Source organism: Pimephales promelas, chromosome 10 (genome assembly GCF_988280905.1).
Source record: "Pimephales promelas chromosome 10, fPimPro1.hap1.1, whole genome shotgun sequence".
Classification (NCBI taxonomy): Eukaryota; Metazoa; Chordata; class Actinopteri; order Cypriniformes; family Leuciscidae; genus Pimephales; species Pimephales promelas.
Window position 1 is genome coordinate 22529443 of NC_142778.1, and position 24183 is coordinate 22553625.

A 24183-nucleotide genomic window follows, 5' to 3' on the forward strand; every position below is an offset into this window, starting at 1 on the left:
AGGTAATCAACCCTCACTGGTCTCGGTCTCGACTTGGACTCGACCGTCTCGTCTCGGACTCGACTCTCTATGGACTCGGTCTTGACTCGGACTCGACTCTCTCTGGTCTCGGTCTAGACTCGGACTCGAGTGAGGTGGTCTCGACTACAACACTGATATTTACTAAATACAATTATGTTGGTCAGTGAAAAAAATTGGAAAACGTTTCTTTGTACTCTTGTCAGCTAATAAAAGGTTAAATAGAAAGAACATATCACAGATTCTTGATTTTTTTTTTTCTTTTTTTTGCATTTTACAAAATGTCCCAACTTTTTCTGATTTGGGGTTGTACTAAGGTTTGTGCCATTATTTACCGCCCAAAAAGTAGCATGTATTAAACCAGACGCTACCTGGTAGATTGGGTGTGTGTGTATGTTTACCAGTTGTTTCTAGGGTGACATCCACAGAAGGAGATGTTTTTCATTTGGAAGAAGTGACTACATCTGTCAAACTACGAAAAGAAAGGAGAAGAGGAATTATATTAAATATCAAAATTAATCATAGCTGACTGCTGATTGGTTATATAGTCCAAGACCATTGTCATATCTGGCAGTGACAAAAAAAAGAGAAAGATTGCATGCATGTTTTCTCTCTTCTTTTCATCACGCTCTCTCTCACCTCCCCTGAAAGGTCGTACTCATCATCCAAACTCATGACTAGTTTCACACCCTGCATGCTTATTTCTAGCTCACAAATAGATGGGGGATGAAGATGCACCGTCCTCTTCCTTGCCATAGCGATCTGTAAGACAAACACAAACACATTTGTTTAGGTTTGCATCATATGATAAAACATTGTGCGTTCATTCATTATCTCACACAAGTAATAAATGTAACAAACTGATAAATGTCCTGTTTACAGTACCTTCTGCATGGCAGCACACAGAATGCCGTTGCCTTGGTGATAAGGAACCTCCACGGAACCCAGGAACTGCACTCGGAAGCTTTCCATCCAAGCAGGGTTCCTCTTCATTGCTATGGAAACACACATATACAGACAATGCTGATTCACCAAGTACTTTAACAAAGAGACCAGATGTGAAGGCCAAAGAAATGGAAAAGAAAAAGAAAACAGTCACACATTACTTACTAGAAAAACACTTCATTACAAAAAGACTTTACCATACACACACACACACACATACTTTAGAATACAGTCTTTAGAATACAATCATTTTATAAAATCTATTTTTTTTTAAAAAAGACTCCTCAAGCATGAGCACAGTAAATAAAAATAAAAAACATTTTAAAAACATTGTATTGTTAAAATACTTACTCATTAGGTCTTTTGTTTGGCCAACAACCTCGTGGGCGTAATACGCTGGGAAAATCCCCCTGGCCCCTGTGCGCATATTGTACCCACGGTACCAGTAATCATCCTCCTCTTCCTCAACGAATAATGGATCATCAACATCTAACTCCAGCTCATCTGCATGTCGTGGGATGAACCTGCAGCGTGGGCATTAAAACTTGCATCTCCATCGCTTGCGACAGACATTCAGTCATAGCAGTCAATTTTAAGTGTTTTGACAGATACTGAAAAATAAGAGTTCCTTGAGGGTTTGTGTACTTTAAACCAGCCTGGAGCTTTTTAATTAGAACTAAGTGATTTTAGGTTATAGCGTGGGCAGCATTACTCACCTGAAGACTGCTCTGTGAGTCTGATCTCTTTCTTCTCCATTTATAGTGCATGAGAAAAGTCCAAAGGACTCTGTGCCTGAAACACGCATAGTGCACATGCATTATCCCACTGTATGTGTGTGTCTGTGTGTGTGTGTGTGTGTGTGTGTGTGTGTGTGTGTGTGTGTGTGTGTGTGTGTGTGTGTGTGTGTGTGTGTGTGTGTGTGTGTGTGTGTGTGTGTGTGTGTGTGTGTGTGTGTGTGTGTGTGTGTGTGTGTGTGTGTGTGTGTGTGGTCCTGGTTAACCTTACGTTATGGGAGACAAAATGTCCCCACAAAGTGGCAATATCTGAAATTATTGTCCTTGTTGGGACATTTTTGGTCCCCATGAGGAAAACAGCTTATAAATCAGAAGTGAAGTGTTTTGAAAATGTTCTGTGATGGGTAGATTTAGGGGTAGGGTTAGTGTAGGTGGACAAAATATACAGTTTGTACAGTATAAAAAACATCCCCGTAAAACATGAAAACCCAACGTGTGTGTGTGTGTGTGTGTCACTGCAAAACCCATTTAGAACCATGCCATAGAAAGCCCTTCATCTTCTGATGTCATCTCATTAGGATTATTAAATATCCTTTCTATTCAGCAAGACAGTCTCCTAAATTATGTAAAATGATCATCTAAATCTCTTCTAAACTGAACTAAAAGAGCTCAGAATGGCTCTGTGAATGGGAGTGGATTTAATTTGTTAATTTATTTAGGGAATATACAATTTAGATTTTCCCCTTTGTGCATATTAAACCATTATCACATCAGTTAGCTTTGAATCCAGCAAGAGAGAAAACAATAACATTTGATGCTGCTCGATTCACTTGTTAGGTCCAGCTCTGTCTCTGAGATGTGATGGGAGGAAAACATGTTACTTGCAAGTGGACCACTACAGTTCCCCTTTAGATTTCAGAGTCCAAACCAGTAGAGCTAGGTTATCACTGTGACAATTTTTGGCACTAAGTAATCTTTCAAATAAATAATAATTTAACTTTAACTTAAAATCAAATTTTTATTTTCAGGTTTGAAAAAAAAAATAGGTTGTACATGATGAAAGAATTTTAATTTTGGGGTGAACTATCTCTTAAGTATATTGTGCAGTGTTCAGTTTCACTTACTGGAGGACCGTGACGTGCTGTTGACAAACACATTGAGGAACTTCTTTGAGAAAGGCAAATCTGCCTCAGGGGAGGAGTCTTCTTCAGAGGAACTTAACACCAAATCGGGTCTCATGCCTCCTACTGTCTGGCTCTGCCCGTAAATGTCTTCATCTTCATCAACCCCTTCTTCATCACAGATAGTAGAGAGTCCGTCACTGTCCTCACTAAGGACAGAGGTACAGCGCTTCAGACTCACCAGCTCGAGCGTTGTGTTTTCATCCACCACTAGGGTGTACTTCATCGAATCATATGCCAAGGAGTCATCAATGGGCCGGTTGGAGGTTGCATTCCTAAACTCTCGTACACTTTCGTCAATAGGAGGGGAGCTGTCCAGGTAAGTCTCATTTCCAAAGGGTGAAGGTGCCTTGTGAATATCATCCAGAAAAGGGGAGGTATCTTGCTCATCTTCATTATTATCTGTTGAGTAAGTAAGACTGAAACAGTGATTGGTCTGTGCTGTTGGGAGGTCCAGCGTAAGGCTGTTTTTGACTTCTGTGATTCGCTGCAAAGTGAGCTGATCGACCCATGTCTCCCGTCCCTCGTCCTTGTCACTGATTATGCTCTCGCTTAAGCTGGGAGAGTCCAGCTCTTTCATTCTCTCCATCATTAAGTCATTATTTGGCTCCTCCTCTTCCTCTTTCTGCTTGTTTTTCAATGAGTTCTGGGGTGGGAAATCTTCCGTTTCGTAGTTCTTTGTTCTTGCATCGAATCTCGCCATAAAGACAGGTGTAACAGTGCCATATGTGGGGTTGCTCATGTAGAGACAAGAGTCTGTTTTCTTCCTTTCTTTTTGTCCCTCTTCAAATACAGAGCTGGCTTCTTTCTCCTTCTCTTCCTCCACTCTCATCTCTGACCTTTCAGAGGTGACCTCTTGTGACTTTTCTTCAGATTTCTGCTTTTGCAAATTGCTGCCATCTGTCTCATTGAAATCATCCGTTTCTATGTCCGACGAGGGCGAGATGGTGTCGGAGATGGAGGCTGACCGTTTGAAGCACTCCTCTGGGCAGCTGATTGGGTATGAGCCTTCTGATATCATCCTGTTGACCAGATTGCTGAGAAGCCAAGGAGAATCCGAGTTTTCACTGAGCTCGTCCTCGGACTCTGACTCAGACTCCCCCTCGCTGTTGCCATCGTAGTCGTCCACAGAGGGCATAAGTTTGGGGCCAACCGGCAAGTAGAAGGAGCGTTTGAAGCTTTCAAGACTGTGGTCGGGCTCAATCTTTAACAACAACTGCTGAGAGTTGCTATCCTCACAGGGTACGGCAGGGGGAAGAGTCTCATCTGGATCAGCCTGGTGCTCGTAACCCTGTTCGTCATCTACGTTCTGCAGACCCATAAGAGTTTGGCCGTCATTTAGTTGCAACATATCTGGGCTGGGATCTAGGAATGGTAAAGGGTCTTGTTTAATTGGGTCAGGTTGGCCCAGAAGAAGAGATGCTTTTAGACCAACAATACCACTGTCCTGCTCTGTGTCCAGCTCCTGGTCCAGTTCTTGGTCTGAGGTTGGGGAGCTGGCTTCTTCAATGGAATTGGTGAGGTGCGAGGAACGCCCACTGCTGGATTCACTTGTTAGGTCCAGCTCTGTCTCTGAGATGGAGGAAATCATGTTACTAGCAAGTGTACCACCACACGCAAATGCAGCCTCAATTTCCCCTTCGATATCAGAGTCCGAACCAGGAGAGCTAAGGTCATCGCTGTGGCGGTCTGACTCAGCATAGCGTTTGGTGTTCATATCAGCGATACCTGGATCTGAGGAAGGTGAAGTTGTGTCATTTGCAGGAGCAGGTTGGCCCTGATGCATGTGTCGGGGTTCATCCATAGCATCAAGAATGTCTGATCGACTGGATGACACGTAGCTGGAGACAGAAATGGACTCTGTTGGTTCAATGCAGGGGAACTCAATGTACGAAGAGCCCCCAGCTTCCTTGCAGGTGTGATCATAGGTCTCCTTACTCATGAAGTCAATGGCAAATTCTTTGTCCAGCTCCTCGTCCGATAGTGGAGTCTCGGCATCATTACCAAGAGGTGCAGTTGAGGACAAACACCTACTGGTGCCATCGTTTTCTAACTCTTGGTCATCGTCAGCAGTCTCAGTGGTCACGGTGTAGGTGTCATTGGTGGGTCGAGAGCGGCAAGGTCGACGTTTGACATGGCCATTCAGGTCGTGGTCGACCTCTGTGTCGGAGCACTGAGAAGTGCAGTCATCAACCGAGGGGACAAGCTCGCTTAGAGTGGATTCCTCAACATCAGCTTTCACCTCAGTTGCCTCAGAGCCACTTGAAGAGTTATGTTGACCAAAGGAGCCTGGTTTAGAAGACAATAAAAAGAGCGCAATTGAGATAAGTTGACAAGGACAAGAAAAAGATGATTTTGGAGGTTCATTTTGCCATTAGCAACAGGATCAGACTTCTAACCGTATTCAAGTCGCTCTCGTCTGTTGCCCTCAAAGTCGTACAGCAGCGGCCTGCCAGGTGACTGATGAAGACCGCAATGTCCTGGTGGGTTTGAGGGTGTACCTTTGGCAGAGCCGTTGGTGTCTGGAGCCCCTGGGCATGAGTTGGTCACATGGGAACCATCCTCAAGGCAAGAGTGGTTCGGAGACAAACAGCCTAAAATATTGAGTCACAATGGGATAGATTTATAGTTACAGAAATATCCTGAATAATTATGAATCGATAGAATCAGTCAGGCAGAATGTAATGCAAAAATTTCTTGACTAGTTACAGCTTTTATAGAGCATACAAACTGAATGTAAGGGACTTTGAGCTTTTAAAAAGTGCTATATAAAAAATAATAAAATAAAATATCAAAATAACCACACATTTAAATAAAAGGTTAATACATTTTTAGCAATATTTTTGTATTAAATATAATTAAAAATTATGATTATTATTACATATTTTATATATATTATTATATTATATATATATGAACAATAATCACCCTGTGAAGTCGAGTTTCGAAGAGAATCCTGCCAGCTTGACTTTCGTGGTGACACATTGCTGTTGTTGTTTAGGGAGTCCTGATTTTAGAAAAAAAAAAAGAATTATAATAAATTAAATAACTAAATAAATATTGATATACATATATTTATTGATTTATTGATTGTGTAAGGCATGATAGACGTACCTGTGAAACTGGTACTGTCAGGTTTAGAGTGGTTGGGCGGCTCTTGAGTGTGCCCAGAGTAGGGGAGGGGGGAGGAGATGCTGATGGTGAGGGAGGGGCATCAGGATCTGCTTCCTCTTCTTCTTCCTCTTCATCTTCATCATCGATCATCTCAAACTCTTGGAAGTCATCTTGGAACGAGCATACTGGGTGGTGATAATCATTCTTTTCCAAAATTAAGCAGTCCTTTACAAAGGAAAAAAAAGATTACATATCATTTACCTGGAAAAATCTGGCTACCATATCACATTAACATAAATCAATAGATACTGCAGCCTGAAACAGGGGTGACTGAATGGACTAGTGAAATTTTTTTTTTTTTTTTTTTTTTAAATACCCACAAATATAAATCAGCATGAACTTTCCAGCTCAGAGCAAATGCTTCTCATGTTTACCAAACACGATGCAACAAGGACTTCTTTTCTACCGCTAATTTTGTGTTTCATTCATTAGTTGGGCCATGTGTTCATCATGGACTGGATGAAAACTTGACTGCTATAGCCAGGCCATCATGTTTGAAACACATGTTATAGATGGTCAGAGGCAAAACAAACTCCATCTTGCAGTTATGTTTCATGGCACATGCACATGCATAACTGTCTGTAATAAATAAACTAACTGTGAGTTTATAGGTTTATAAAATAACAAAACAAAAACAACAACTTGGGGTTGATTACCACAGGCAATGATTTTGACTTTGACTACATGAATGGGACAATTATCACTGACAATTTAAAAAGTCAACATCAAACAATATTCACAACCCATTTTACTCAAATGTAGGGAAGGATTTGATTTTATCGTTCAATAATTTGATTAGTTAGTGACAAGTCTGACTAGAATGGCTAATCACTCAGTAGGACCACAAATGTGTATTAATAAAGTCAGTTTTGAGTTTATTTTTTGTCTTCAAAATGGGAAAGTGGATGTGTATGGACTGCACAAAGCTGAGAGAATCATGTCTTGTGGGGAAGGGCAGATGGTGATCGATGCTAAATCTCCTCAGGTTTCAGCGCCCTTCCAGGAAAACAAGTCAATGCACTTACATAAGCATAACGTCTGATATTCACCTCAATTAAGAACACACACACACTACAGCTACAATTCTGTTTGTTGCTTGGCAAATGTGTGTGGGTGATGTCATTAAAAGTCCCACACTGCATTAGATTCACAACCAGCTGGCACTGCAGGGATCTGAATCTATGCATCTCTCCAAATCAATACCCCTGACCAGCAGCAGTCAAACACACTATGACTACACGATAACTACATTCAGGAGAGTGCTGCTGTGTAGATGTAGTTCCAGCTGTACTGCATGAATTAGTCTATAAATGTTCTATGGAAACTCTATCGCTCTAATATTTCCAAGGACGAGGCCTCACCCCTGACCAGCACTGATTTTACATCCCTGCTTAGAGACGGAGTCAGCATTACACCAGCAAAAAGTGTTCTGCTGAGCCAGCCGAACTCACACAGAAGTCATGAATTAATGCAGTGCTCTCGACGCTGACCGTGAAGGGCAGAGCAAGAGAGAGATGAAGAGAGAAAAAGATAAAAGATACAGTGTGAGAAGGTGAAGGAAACACCATAAGATTGTAAAGAGAGAGAAAATAAAAGCGAAAAGAGAAAACACACAAAAACATACAGCCACATATCAGCTTTATACTGCAGTGGATGCAGAAAGGAGGAGGGACAGCGATGCCACTGTCGTCTCAGACAAGTATATACTAATGCAGAAACATTAACTACAGCACAGCACTGCATAGTTGAGGGCTGTTGAATAATTCATAAGACCTATTCATCAGTTCTCAGTCAGTCAGTGTTGCCTGATTTATGATAGTAACCATAAATAAAATAAAAAATAGAACATATGTCCAGGTAATAATATCTTGTTTACTTTAAATAAAATATGAAACATAATAGTATATTATTAGGAATATTTAAGTAGGCAATAAATAAATAAATAAGGCAATAAATAAAATTGAAAAAAAAAATACAATACAGTAAACTAAAGTCAACATTTTTACCGTCACTGCCCAGAATGAGAGAGAGCGAGAGAGAGAGAGAGAGAGTTCACTGAACATACCTTTTGTTACAACATAACCCAGTATTGGAAATCTACCATTAAATAGACTATTAAATGGTAATTAATAGTCTTCAATCTTTAAATTTAAATAATAATTTATTATTTTTTGAAAAATAAATTGAATTAAAATAGAAACACTTTTAAGTTAAAAATCGAACCTTTTTTATACAGTTAACTCTTGTCTGAAAACATCAGATTTGAGACAAAATCTAAGATATAGCTTTTGTGACTAATTAATTTGATATAAACCTAAAAAAAACCCTACAATAAATTAAAATAAATATTGTATAATAAATATTGTTAAAGCCAAAATAAAGGTCATCACATGCAGTGTTAGTAGCAAAACCTGTGCTGTTTTCTGCTCCACCCTATATGACGATTTGGGATGAGACTGTGTTAGCTAACATTAATAACTCAGTCTTTCATCTAAGGATTTGAACTATACAGTACAGCTCATCTGAAATGTAATGAAATGTTACCAGCGACATATAAACATATATATATATGTTACCAGCTACAGCTAAATATAAACTGTATACGTTGATGAGTTAGAAAGCAGATGTGGAACAAATGCACAAACAAATGTAAAACAACAGACACGTACTTCCTGTCATGTAAGTACAACAGACATGTACCGGTACATTCTGCAAGAAAGACATCACACTGTCTTGTCTTTGATCTCCTATTATGAACAATTTGGACTGACACCAAGATGTTACATCTCAAGCTGCTTAGCTAATCCCTCACAAACAGATTTAACCCTTAAATATGCACTTGATTTCTACAGAGGTGGGAGACAATAGGAAATTATTATTAATAATTTTATAATTATTAGTGCCATTATATATATATATATATATATATATATATATATATATATATAAACTGGCACTATATATAAACTGGCACTAATAATTATAAAATTATTAATAATAATTTCCTATTGTCTCCCACCTCTGTAGAAATCAAGTATATATATATATATATATATATATATATACATATACATATATATATATATATATATATATCAGCTTCCAAAATTACATAATTATTCATAATTAATATACATAATTAAAATGAATGAATCTCCAACTTATAACTCTTTTCTGCTAACATAAGGCTGCACAGCAGGAAATATTACATTTAAATGTATTCATTTAGCTGACGCTTTTATCCAAAGCGACTTATGTCAGAGGTCGAACGCCTCTAGAGAAACTAGGGTTTAAGTGTCTTGCCAAGTTTCTCCTATTTTAAATTCCTTTTCTTTTTTGCAGATGTAGTCAAAGCTTCATAGGGAAATAGTGCCCCACATAATTTTAAGCTAAAAGTTTCATTAAGAAATTAACAGAATTTGCTGTTTGTTTTTTCCCCCCAATGTTGCACATTACAGATAGTATTTTTATCAACAGCATACTGTAATATGTAAAACCCCAGAAACCCAAACCTGTTTAATGTATTCAGAGAGCCAGTGCTCTGTGTGACAGAATGAATAATCCATGAAGGGATCGAGAACAAGGGTGAGAAAGCTGGAGTGAGAGTTTCTGGAAGGATAGAATTTAGTCTGATTTACAGTATATTTCCCTTGTAACTGAAGGACTTTAATCTGTTATCAGAGATGCAGAAGAACACCAGAAATAAACAATTTATGGTCTTTAGAAGCTGCTTTAAATTGATCACACATTCAAATGATTTTCAACCTCCAGTCAAAATGCTCTCAAGTCACAGCACTTTACATTCTGCATGGTAGTGGTCTCACTGTGCTTTGAAATAATTATGTACATATTGTGATCATTCACATCCTGCATATGACATGAGCAATATCCAAAAGCGACTTACAACATTTTGCCGTTTAAACAATATCTTCCTTTGCCAAGGATGGCTCTTTCCATTCTCACTAAAACCCACAAAATAATAAATAAATAAAAATACAATAAAGTGGCAAATATTTGCTGACTAATATTTGATTAGTGGTATATTGAATTATGGGCTAGGAATAATGAGTGCAAGATTGGTATAACCACTTGACCAAAAATTGCAGCCACACAATTCCGTATGTAATTGCGTCTGTCACGGCGTGTGTGGATTAAAGAAGGACTCACAGGCAGAAGCTCCAATTGCAACAATTTACTCCAAATAATAACAGGCAGGTACAAACAGCAGGGTTCAGGCAGGCAGATCACACAACTAAACAAGACTAACAATCGACACAGAATGACTGAACAGAACAAACTAAATACAGACACTAATGAACCAAAACCAGGTGATACAGAAGAAGGAGATTAACCAGACACAGGTGATGAAGGTAAACTGATGATGGTCGACATGGAAACCGATGAGTGGAGGGAAAACAGAACAGGACTAAACCAAAAAAAACTAGAAAACAGGGGGAAACAAAGAGTCAAACTGTTACAGCTTCATGACGAAATGATACAATTTGAAGTTTTACATTCCAGGCACAACTTCACATCATGCATACAAAATATTCAATAAATACGTAATAAGAAAGTTTGAAAAAGTGCGAACAAGCCAATTTTCCTAGGTGGTAAATCAGTTTTGGCCACTGTAGAAGTTTCGTATCCCAGTTAAGTCAACAAAAACACTGCATGGTAGAAAATTACCGTTAATTCACACACAATTTTTATGCCCTTCCCTCACTAACTTCCTTCTGTCTCGTTCCATCGGATGTACGTAATTACTTACATTGCTCAAGTTCCCAATACTGGCGGATCCCTTGCAATGGGTTTAAATTTGTTTTTTTTTTCTGTAATGTATTTTAAAAATGTATTTTAATCTGCTGGAGCTGATTATTTTTATTTACAGTTTTTCCCCCCATATGAATTTGTTTTACGCAATCTGAATGTAGTGTTTACATGAACGCTAAACAAGTAATCGGTTGATGTGCGTTTTAACATTTCTAAGAAAATTCCCACTCCTCCGGGAGAGATACGAGACCAGTGCGTCTCACAGGTGTCGCTCATCAGTAATCATATCACCGGCCTTGCGCTGTTCTCCACACGGCCCTCACTCGTCCTGCTCGCCACAGTAAACATAATGAATGGCGGCTGTAGAACGCAAAAGCCAATCCCGGACGATCTCAAAATCCCGGGCAGACTCATCACAGAGTCTCACTAGTAGCATAGACTTCTTGTTTAACTACTGCGCTCTGGCCTCCTAGGGCAGTGCATTCTGGGAGTTGTTGTCTTTCATCCACATAAGCCCGTCCAGACTAAAACGTGAAAAACGAAGACCTAAAACGGAGAAGTTTAGAAACGCCGCACCTCCGTTTTGCGTTTTGAATCTCCGGAGGGCGTTTTAGTGTAGGCGAGACAAAATGGAGGACTTCAGAAATGCTGACGCAGGGGCTGACACTCGGCTCTATGATTGGGTGTTATCAGTCATGACGTATCCTTCCCTGATTCGTCAATCACTGTTTACACCGGCACGCGCATGCCCAGTGTTGGTGAATGGTCACGTGATCCACGTTTTCAATTGTTTAAATGTGGACAGAGATCATTTCTAATACGCAAATAAAATGCTGGTGTGGACGGAGATCGTATTCGTTTTAATTCTCCGTTTGTAAACGAAAACGCAAGTAGTGTGGATGGGGCCTCAGTCACCACAACCAAATCATAACATAAACACTGTTCTTTGTTATTTCCTTCTTTGTGCGATTTACTAAAACCACAAATATAACAGACCTCACAAACATTGCGGTCTATGGATCTGCCTGAATTGTATCAATCAGAGTAAACATGTCTGCTGTAGTGAGCTCGCGCTGCGCTGCCATTTGGATTTTGAGCCGAGCGGATAAACAGTCCGTGAGGTGCGTGCGATTCAAATCAGTTTCGTTCCACTTTTGCTACATTAACGTTATCAAACATTTATTGAACTTGATATTGATATCGAGCATTGAGTCAGATGACGATATTGACTCTAACTTGATATCGTTTTATCGAGAAAAGTTATAATGAACAAATGAGCAAATCATATTAAGACGTGGCTAAATGTAATTTATGACCTTGTATGGAAAATCCGTACGCATTTTATGACTTTTTCTTGTCTAAAATGTTTTATTATTAAAGTTAATAACTTACATACATCAAGATCCTTTCCCCCTGAAATTTAGAAATCTAAATTGGTGAATTTAGAAGAAACAGATCCAAACAGATGGAGGATAGTATTATGTAACTGCTCTTAGTGGCACATTTGGGGCACAGAGGATGTCTACTGTGATTTTTTAGTCCCTAGTTGCATAAACAAGGGACAGGCCCATCGAACACAATGCAGTGTGGCTTTTACATGACATAATCCTGTGGGACAGCAGGGATTTGTGCATGTGTGTGTGTGTGTGTGTTGTATTAGACCTGCTAATTGTGTCAACAAAAAAAAAAGACTGTAGCCTGATGCACTGCATAGACCAGACATCTCCAAATAGCGGACCGAAAACTAAATAACTGCAGCACCATTTTACTGTTTCTACAGTTTAAAGTGAGCAGATTTTCAAAATAACACACCACAAGCTTATGAAAATGATCATTCAGAACCATATCCTCTAATATTTTCTTTATCCAAGCCCCTTCCGCTCTGTGCGCATTGTTTCTATCGAGCAAAATAATATAGTTATTTTTGTCAAACATACAGCATATGACTCTGACCGTTCAAACCATTTGTAACAAAACATGTTTTTTTTATGTAACTACATTTAGCAATAGGCCTGTTTATCAGCAAGTTAAGAGCATTTCATAATAAAAGAAAATTGAATTGAGAAAATTATTTGTAGATGGCGAGGAAAGACAATTAAAACCTTGAAATTTCGAATTAACTTTTATTTTCTGCTCATAATGAGAGCATTTTGATTATTATGTACATTGTTTTTAGTAGATACTTACTTTAAAGGTGCTCTAAGCGATGTCGGGTGACATGACTTCTTGTTGACGTTTAACGTATTTTCAAACAAAAGATAGATAGACCCTCCCTCCTCCTCATCTGCACTGACCCCCCAAACCCCACCCCCAGGGCCTTCTTGTCAGTTATTGGCTGGAACAGTTTGTTATGTTTTGTGGAGCGGGTTGCCACAGTTTGTTTTTGTTGCCATTTGTGGAGCCTGGGTTGTCTGCATAGACCGCGGTTTCTTACAGTGTGTTTAGGGGACAGGCAGCTAGCGGATAGTAAGGAGATGTTTGCTGTATGTGACAAAAAATGTTTGGGCCTAAAAAAAGTGTGACATCGCTTAGAGCACCTTTAAGCAAACTATAAAAATGGTCCAGTTCAAGAGGAAAACTTAAATTCCCATACAGTATCTTTTATCAGTAACAAGGTATCTAAATGTAAAAATAATATTAGCCTGATAAAACATCTTATCATACCTTTTAATGTTCATATCCAATTGGACTCTACTCATAAAATACTAGAATTATTTTTATTATCATTTATATATTTTAATTCTCAGACACTAATGCTTTGGCTCTGATCTGATCCATTATCCTCATCTTTGATTACGATTTTGACTGTTTACTACATACACACACCAAAAAAGGATTGTCCGGATCTCATCTAGGTAGGAAATCTCTGATGAAAAAGCCTCTCAAAGCCACCTCTGTCAAAAATGAGATAATAATATTCAGTGAATGCTCTCCGCACGTAGAATACGCTCATCAAATACTTTTATTTTAAACTCAATAAATCCCAGCCTCAGCCCATTCAGAAATACCGGTACTTGGGTAAAAACCTACATAGGAGCCTGATAAAAATGTTAATATTAAACAAAAACTTTAGGTGGACTTAGAGGCTTTTGCATCTTGTAACTACCTCTTGTAACTTTAATTAAATATCCCTGGCAAAGACTATGCCGCTCACTTTTTAGATCAACCAACCAATCAATAAAAGACCAGCCCATCCAATCATCAGCCAGTTCCAACTAATCAATCTGCCTCTATACTGAACAATCTGAGGTCACTGCATGCTACGATGCCCATAGACTGCAATTGTGTGGTTCATTTCAATTTGACACACCAAAGGCACGTGTTGTGAAGTGTTATAATCGAAACTTTACATGCACGTTTGAACATTGAGAACATGGCCAGAAGAAATTAGCAGGGTAAGGAATAGGAAATGGTTTTGTTGTAACACGACTGAGGCAGAAAGCTGAGAAGAGAGGTCTGCATAGCAGCAAATTTCACTGGGTCACCACCAGCCCTTATACTGCAGCCGTGGCACACCGCCACCGCAATAAAACATTTACAAGCCCTCCACCAGCACACAAACATAGCAGCAAATACAACTATGGGTAATTGCACATTCACACTCCACCCATATTAACACATTGCACACAAGGAGGACTTCAAAGGGAAAGCCTCTGCATTCGGGTGTTTTACCGTTTTACATAAGTATATAGTGTAGAAGATTCATGTTTCCATTCCATTTGGATATTAAAATTCAGGATTGAATTAAGAATGTTTTTTTTTTTATTCCTGATTTTGAATTAACGTAGCAAACAGGATACAGAATTATATTTAAATTCTAAGGGAATTAAGAAATTCATAAAAGGAATTGAAATTCAAAGAAATTCTTTGAACTGTCAAAAGCAAAGTTTATCAAAACAGATTTTGAATGTTGGCTTTTTTAAAAACTAAAGTTTAAAGGTTTAAAGGCCTACGTATATAGACAGGGAGATAGATAAACATAAAAACATAACCATCAAATCAGCTTAGCACGAGAAATTCCACTTTACGTTACGTCCTGTCACAATCATTTTGGAATATTTATGCTTTCAAACCTAGATCCTTTTAAAATGCAAATGAGCTCTTTGACATGCCAACTAGTGAGTAAAGTGATGACACTATTTCCAATGGCGTGATAAGCCACATCCATATATCTACGTATACGTTCTAGCTGCTCTTGCTGCTATGACCATGAAAAAGTATGTTGAGCATGATAGAGCTGGATTCTAAAAGTGATTCTTAAGGTTTCCTTTACTCATAGGCCAGGAAGCATCACACTTTATGCAGAATACTAAACTCATTACAGAATAGAATAGAATAGAATAGAATAGAATAGAATAGAATAGAATAGAATAGAATAGAATAGAATAGAATAGTCTCATCTAAAAAATAATAATAGTATGTTTTCCAGAAATAGAATAGGACAGCTTGTCTCATAAAAAGTCAAATCAAATAAATCATGCATTGTGAACGGTTCATACCTTTTCATATGGATCAGAGTCGTAGTTGAGGCCTATGCCACAATCATCTGTGATTTCAGACAAATCTTCATCATCAAACTCCTCCAGACTGATGTCATGAGCTGGCCTTCAGAAAAAACACAATATTCAAAAGGATCATTAATTAAATCATGGATTTCTTGAAATACAATACAATACAATATTTATTTAAAAGGCACATTTAAAAACAATCAAGGCTGACCAAAGTGCCGTGCAGGACAGAATAAATACAGTAAGTAATAATAATAAAACAACAACCAATTTGACAGAAATCAACGGGTTTGTGTGAGGGTTAGGTTTAGGCATAGGAATTTAGAAAATATCACCTCTGTATAAAAAATCAACTTAAGTTACGTAATGAGATTACTTTTTCAAGTAACTAAAAAAGTAACGTGTTACTTTTAAAATTTACATCAAAATATCTTAATTACTTTTTCAAATAAGTAACGCAAGTTACTTTGTTTTCTTTACTTTCTTTACTAAGTTACTTGTGCCCATGTTGAGACAAATCGAAGTGCAGACCGTTGTTTGTAAACATGGTGCTTATTGTAGTTCCAGCCTCAATGTGACTGTGCATTTACTCATCTCACTTGCACAAAAAAAGATTCAATATTCCTTAAAATGAATAAAATCGGTGAAATGCAGAATCAGAATCCTAAGCAAACCTACTGAATATATTAACTGAAACATACATTTTTATGGATTTTATCTACTAAAACTTTGATGATTCAGTTAAACCATAAGCAGAAATTACAATAGATTTTTTTTTTTTTTGGGGGAAAAGTAAGTGTTAAACTCTCCTGCATCGTATTCTTCATCTATACAGAATGGGCCATATGCACGCATAAGTTCCGCATTCGGCGCAGGATGCTCGTCAGTTTCCGGTTGGGGAGATTAGAGCGGAGGAAAACCGAGGAAAACAGAATTATGGCAGAGTCTTCAAAATTTACTGTCCTCCCGTCTTTGAAAAGAAACTTTCATACGTTTAGATGTAATTTTATATATAGTTATATTTATTAAATATAATTTTATATTTAGTTTTATAATTATATTTTGTGACTAACGCTTCTTTAGTATAACCATGGAGTATAAAATTCAATATAAATTCTTGGTATTGCATTGGACTCTACGATCGGCGGAAGTCACCGAGCATCCTTACAGAAATACCGCCGTGCATAGAGCCCATAACAACAGAGCTGAAAAATTAGCTTGAGCTGCGCCCTCTACTGTATACACGTGAATTAGCATTTCATTCAGCCTGAGGCTTATTCACTTTTGGGGTGAGAGGGTCTTTATATTGGTCAAGAAATATAACTGTTTTGTTATTAAAAAAAACAACAAAAAAAACAAGCCCAGTCCAGGGTTGAAAAATAAGTAACGCAAAAGAAATGTAACGCATTATTTTTCTAAAAAACTAACGCAATTAGTTACTTTCTAAGGGAGTAACGCAATATTGTAATGCATAACTTTCCCCAACACTGTGTGTGTGTGTCTGATCTGAAATATGAGCTGCCACAACTACCTAAGCCTCTTAGGTCACTAGCCTAAGAAATCCACAAGGTCACTCACATCTACGGTATATGCACACGCACACACACACACACACACACACACACACACACAAGCACGTTCACATAAACACATACACATAAGCATAACACCAGCTAGGACACGGCCATCACACCTTATTTTCTTTCCTCCACCATCCCCGTTCATTATTTCTAAGTGGGTCAGCATGGGTTAGCATGGGTTAGCATGCTGCTAAATAAGGCCATCCTCTATTTTACCTCTGCATTGGCTCAGCAAAATGCAATAACCCGGATTCTGGTGTATGCTAGCAGCTAATGCAGGGAAGATTTCATCTAAGGTTGACAGCAGTGCTGCAATGCAGCTTTTCACAGTCAGAGCGTCACAATCACATAGATCTGTAATGTATGGAGGATCCAAGACAGAACAAGAAAAAGAGGAGGAGGAGAGAGGCTTGTTTACTGGGTGCACTTGTCTGAATTTTTTAAAATATTTTTTTTAATAGAAATCTGGATTCAGACACACTGTTTTAATTGAATAATGCCTATATATATATTATTGTTTTTTTTTTTTTTTTTTTTTTACAAATTAGTCCACTAATATTGCTACAAATACGGCTATGCCATTCAGCTTTATGTGGGCAAACATGAGTATAATGTGATGACTTACTTTCTGAATAACGTAGCATTTGCTCAATTGTGTTGTTTTAGTCTTTTAATGTATTCTGTGAGCATTTCTCTGCTGGCACTCATATCCTCTTACTCACAAGGCTTATTGAATCACATTTGTCAATAATGAGTCATTTTGTTCTATGTTTATATGAATGTTCATGTTATTCCTAGCTTTTGTGTCAAAGGTCAAAACTAATGAAGTCATGACAAACTATGCTGCCAAAAATGTAGCCATCTTATAAAAACCATACATAATTTCATTAACCTGTATTTAACATATGAAGTGTCAAACTCTTAACGCCAGAAGTCCTACTATTATGGTGCCCAGTCCTCTTTTTCTTTTTAGCTTTTTTGTTATGGTGTAAAAAAGCAAGCAAAAATGTTATAATAGTATTCAGGTTTTTGTGGTGTGCTGTCTTGTAGGCTATATGAGTTGCTGTCTAAACCTGCTGAGCTGTTCAGGCAGTGAAGTGGCTTTTGTAGCCACCAAGTATTAGGGTCAAATGTACTGGGCTCCAGTTGGCTCTCACACCTACTTGTTTAATCACATTTCTGCAGTTTTTTTTTCTGCTCTTCTGTATGATACACGTGAATGATCTCAACTGACTAAATCTGATTTCGTTTTTAATCCACTTTACAGGTGCATGGTCTATTTCGCTACTGTCGGTAGAGTTTAGGCTAGAAGATATTAGCAAACAGTGCTTCAGTTATTTATTTGGAGGTATATTAAAATGTTATTCTCTAAAACAAAATTAAGTCTAATTTAGAGATAAAACATTTTGTTCTCTGCACCGTAAAATGTTTTGTCATGACATTTTATTTGATTAAAAAAAATAATATCACTGAATTAATATGACAACATTAAATTATGCCAATCAAGTCAGCAAAATAGACACAGCCCTAAAAGCTAACAAATGCGCATATTTACTTTTGTGCATGGTTTGTCATAAACTAAAACAAATTGTTATGTATTAAAAAAATCCACGATGGAAATCTTTTTGTGACAGTGTCCTGTGTGCTGATGCACAGCGCAAGGCAAATCAAGTGTAGAATCTCATTCATGTGTGCTAACCTGTGGGTCAGATTCCAGATGAATGGACAGGAGACTGGTGTAATCAGGGATGCCAGGCTATTGTTGACACTGGCACCTCCCAGCAGTAATTGGCAACACTGATTCTAATAGAGCACAACAGAACTAAAACAGAAAGGTAAACTACTACTAAATCTTTCCCACCTCTCCGATAGCAAAGGGTGAACATGGTGAAAATTAATCTGGGTGGTTTTTCCTTCTAACAAGGTGCGATCGCTTTTTCTGTGACATATAGTACATAGCAAACAGCAACCAAATTAACTATTTGACTTTTTAAAAAAATATATTGTGACAGAATAGTATTTCATGTAGTATGATACATTATGTAAAATAAAATAACTGAATAAATATAAATATGGGGTCATATAAAGACATTTTTTGTACAAGTTAATATGAATGTTTAGGGTCTAAATGACTAAATAAAAACTTTGTAATATACTTTTATTAAAAATTCGTATTAGTATTTTAAGAAAACACCATTTTACCTGGTCAAAATCAGCTCTGTTTTCAGCAAGCCGTTTCAGTGCATATGCCTTTAAATAATAAACCCCGCCCCTCTGTTCTGGGTGGAGTGTTGCCTTGACAACAGTTGAAGGTTTTGGAGAGAGAATGGCAGCGGGAGTCTCTGAGGACACCGTATCAGTTTGAACCGGAGTCGCACCAGAACAAGATGACGGCCTCAAAGAAGTTTGACAATTAAGGCTCGAGGACGTTTCTGAACAGTTGGTTAACGTAATGTTACTTTGATCTATCTTTGTATGCACTGGCAGGGTAGAGTAGTGAGATACGAACACTGTGTGTTTACTGATGTATACGTTAGTTCATTGACAGATTAACGTTACAACTAATGGTCATGAAAAACTTTTTCCCACGATTTGCAAAGATTAATATAAAGATTAATAACATAAACATAAATAATTGGTACCGGTTATTTTTTCAAAACCAGCTTTATACTGATCCTCGTTTATAAAGCAGTCCGGTGAGAAATGATTCGCGCATACGCGCAAGAAAGTATTGACGTTGATTGTGGGGAATATTCCCCACTGCGTCTTCAGCGGTTCAAATTTAGGAACATCAGAATGATTTCTGTGTTTGTTATTGCACCCAAGAACAGAACAACACAATTGCTTAGACGCCATTCTGTTCCAGTGTATCAACAATGACTGTGATGACAGCTCGCTCAGGGCGGGTCTGTGTTGAAACACTGCTGTCAATCAACAACCGTGGGAGGGGCGCCCGTTTTATTGATGTCACAATAACGAACGGCTCAGTTTGAGGCAGGGAAAACATATGAGGAGATTAAAACAAAACCACTGGATGGATGTTTATCATTAATAAAAATCATTAATTCATTAATTCATTATTAAATAATTAAATGTTAATTATTAAAAATCATTAATGATGGTTGTGTACAGGTACTGACAACACACATTGCAGTACAATCAACTTGTAAAAGTGCATGTACTATTATGTGACCCCTTTAACTAATTTACTGCAATTGTCAGAGTGTGAAACAAGTATTCAAAAAAAAAATCATATAAAACATGTCACATGGTTCAGCATAGCAATCCCAGAGCAGAATGCTTCCAGAAAAGAAAAACTATTTCTCTAACCCCTGTCAACCTGCCATCCTGATCAGAGCACCATTTACAGGGATTTCAGCTCTGAACATATTTCTACATGAGTCTCTAATGACCTTCCCATGAGATGAAACATGGGAGTGTATGGAAATAATCCCACTTACACAAGAAAATACGTCAAGGATCCAGACAGTGGATTGTGTGGTTTGAGGAAGCGTTTTAATAAGCTTCTGTTTAATCACTGAAATATCAGAGGATTTAAAAGAACGTCACTCCTCTGAGCAAGTCAACCAAAGCATTTGTGAATGTGTGTGTTTAGGGTCTAATGCCGGGACACACTTAAAGGGTTAGTTCACCCAAAAATGAAAATTCTGTCAGTATTTACTCACCCTCATGCTGTTCCAAACCTCTATTATGTTTATTTGTTCAGCTGAACGCAAAGGAAGATATTTGGAAGAATGTTTTAATCAAACAGATCTCATTCCCCATTGACTACCATAGGAAAAAATACATACTATGGTAGTCAATGGGGAATGAGATCTGTTTGATTAAAACATTCTTCCAAATATCTTCCTTTGCATTCAGCTGAACAAATAAACACATAGAGGTTTGGAACAACATGAGGGTGAGTGAATACTGACAGAATTTTCATTTTTGGGTGAACTAACCCTTTAATGCCTATAGCTGAAACATTCTGAGACCGAACTGAACACACTAACAGACTTTTTCCAACGACTGGAGCAGATTTTCAACACAGACTGTGAACACCGACTGAACACAACTGTCTCTGGCTTGGCGTGTTTGGGCATGATCAGTCGTAAGTAACAAATTACATTCATAATTGGCCTTAAAGTCCTTAAAGTGCTTAATGCCACTTTAATCTGGCTGGCTTTTTAAATGTTGATAAAAACTACATCTCCATTTCAGCAGGTCTCTATCTCTATTCACAGTGCATGCTCCAGCCTGGTCTCATTGTTAATACGTAGGTATTTTACGTTTTTTGCAAAGATAGAAAACGTACTTTTCAGTACGTTTGGATAGGTGCTGAAACGTATAATATAGACGTATCTGCAACATTTAAACGTAACATTATTACGTTTTTACAGCTACAAAACGTAAACTATTTACGTATATTCTATATCATAAAGATATCTGTATAATTTCCCTTTTTATCATTTTATACATAAATGTAAGATCCCGTAACCCTAATCCCAAACCTAAACATACCCATTTTATACTTAATATAAAAAAGGATAAAACGTAACGGACAGGTGTTGGGAAAGGGTAGTTTTATTAACAATATAACATTAAAATATATTTTGAGCCACCAATCCTACCCCTAAACCTAACGTTACCCATAACAATTCCTTAAAACTACGTAACAAACTACAATTATTAAGAAAAACATAACTAACAGACAAGTATAATCACAATAATTTATTTATTGCAAAAATGTCGAAAACCGATACCAAAAGCCGTTCACATGATGAAGCGTTGCAGTCGCAGTCTTCTCTCTGTCTCTGGCAGTATTGTAATAGTTTTGTATAAAGTACAGAGCAGAAATTAAATAATGAAAATGTTAATCCGGCTTCGGTTCGCGCTTCTCAATTTCAAAATTCAAATGAACTAAACTAACCAACCGGCACAGTCCTTCATGTCGCAAACTGTGACGAAGCAGGGAAGAGCCAATGAACGTTTGATATCACTGCCGTAAAACATGACGTATCGCGATTCGCTTCTCAAGGGCGCAATTTTTGAATTTGAATTCATCAGCGCGGGGTTTGACATGTACGGTCGCTGCTGAGAATGGAGAGATCGCGACTGGATAAGAGGCTGAATTAGGAGTTGTTTCTTACAAACAACTATGGATTCTAAAGATTTGGATTACATCAAACTAATCAAATTGATGTCTTTTGTGATTTTTTTGTTGTGTTTTATAGGAGAAAACGCTTTATGTGTCTCAAGGTAAATAAACTATTACAAAATGGTTGAACGAGTAGCTAACGTTAAAGACTGTATTTTTAAGGTTTTATAGTGTATTGTTTAACAACATGCAGGCGAAACGAGCAAAATGTTCATTTTTATGAGTATTATATCAATAAATGCGACTGAAAACTTCATTAATAAGACAGTGGAATGCAACAGAGTCAAAACATAATGCTGCTACGATATTAATATGCATAAATTGTGATACGTACAATGTGTACGTCGGTGGATTTGTTCATACGTAAATAAATTACGTTTTTGTGCTGTCAATACGTAAATATTTTACGTTTTAGTACTGTAAATACGTCAGTATTATACGTTTCTGCGCATATAAAACGTAATTATATATACGTATGATAGAACGACACTTTACGTATAAATACATACGTATTCTCATGAGATCACGTTGCATGCTCAGAACTAAACTGTGGCTTCACTGCAGACAGTACAGGAGCTCCTGGGAGAAGCTGTGCTCTAGATTCAGAACCACTCTGTGATATTAGTTACAGACTCACAGTGATTTATGAATTATGAATGAGTAGAAAATAAAACAGATCTAGCAACAGGGATAGTAATGGGATGCATCTACAAAGACATTTAGCTTTGGAAATTAACCTACAGTATCTTTGCTGTTAGGTTAATGATGTTCATTTAAAGTCAGTTTTACATCATTACAAGTGTTTTATACAAAGTAAACATACTTTTAAAATAATCTATTAATATTAGTGCTGTAAAACCGATGAATTGCAGTTAATCCTAACATATATATATATGAAGGGTTCAGATGCAAAAGCCTCTAAATGCCATTTGAAATTTTCTTCTTTAATGATGATTTTTATCAAACTTGTATATTTAAGTTCAGTAATATCACTTAAATAACAATTAATAGGTAATTATAATTGCCATTTAAGTGAAATTACTGAACTTAAATATACAAGTTTGATAAAAATCATCATTAAAGAAGAAAATTTCAAATGGCATTTAGAGGCTTTTGCATCTGAACTCTTCATATATATATAACACATTATATTATATATATGTGTGTGTGTGTGTGTGTGTGTGTGTGTGTGTGTGTGTGTGTGTGTGTGTGTGTGTGTGTGTGTGTGTGTGTGTGTGTGTGTGTATTTTTTATATATATATATATATATATATATATATATATATATATATAAACACTCACTCAAAGCATAGCAACCACACAGAACACCCTAATAACTTCCTAATAAAAAACCTAAAAAAAAACAGTTGCATAGTCCAGCTTTGTGTTCAAAATGTATATAATAAGCGAGTAAACATCATGAATCCATTTTCCAAACTGTGTTTTTGTCTTGTGCTCCCAAATCACTAAGGTACAACTTGAATGTTTATATTCAGACTATTTTAGACCGGCCGGGTCGCCACCGCTGAGGAGCAGTACCTGCATATTTCATCATAGACATAAACAGAGAGAAGTAGCTTCGGCTATAATGTTCTTCCGTAAGACACATGCAGTTTTGTGCATTAACTGCTAGAGTGACAAAAGTTACATACAGCAGCTTTAAATGCTATGCATAAAACATCCTAGAAACAGTATTGCAACATGCAAAATACGCTCACAACCGCCCAGAACAGCCTGTATTTCTATGCACAAAAACACTCATAATACTTTAACAATGGCACACGATACTAAAACCAGCGCAGAGCACATTATCAACAACATAGCAACATCCTGGCAACCACCTAACTCAGCATTGTGGATGGAGGCAAGTTTGTATGTTGCATGTGCAAGCATGACTCCCATTTAGTAATCTTTGCAAAGCATATGTTCTGTGTTGATAAGGAATGTTTTATGTTTAAATCAATTAAGAAGGTGCGAGTGAATAGAAAAGGTCATTTACTGTAAATCGCGGCTACAAAAAGACAAAAAGATTTCAAATGCATGATTGCTCCCCATGATCGACTGTCAATTTTACTCTAGTCTTTCAGGCAACCAACAGTTGGCCATTCCAAA

The 24183-nt window shown here is 37.4% G+C and overlaps 1 protein-coding gene across 1 annotated transcript in view; it reads right to left on the reverse strand.

Moving 5' to 3' along the window:
* Positions 1 to 24183, reverse strand: part of mapk8ip2 (mitogen-activated protein kinase 8 interacting protein 2) — a 39894-nt gene that overhangs the window by 6612 nt on the left and 9099 nt on the right. The window contains exons 2-11 of the mRNA XM_039650509.2: positions 15322 to 15427; positions 5993 to 6217; positions 5807 to 5885; positions 5278 to 5472; positions 2822 to 5167; positions 1680 to 1755; positions 1315 to 1487; positions 904 to 1013; positions 658 to 780; positions 420 to 490 (exon numbers count right to left, since the gene is read on the reverse strand). Of these exons, the coding sequence (XP_039506443.2) occupies positions 420 to 490; positions 658 to 780; positions 904 to 1013; positions 1315 to 1487; positions 1680 to 1755; positions 2822 to 5167; positions 5278 to 5472; positions 5807 to 5885; positions 5993 to 6217; positions 15322 to 15427 (3504 nt within the window). The remainder of the gene's footprint in view (positions 1 to 419; positions 491 to 657; positions 781 to 903; positions 1014 to 1314; positions 1488 to 1679; positions 1756 to 2821; positions 5168 to 5277; positions 5473 to 5806; positions 5886 to 5992; positions 6218 to 15321; positions 15428 to 24183) is intronic.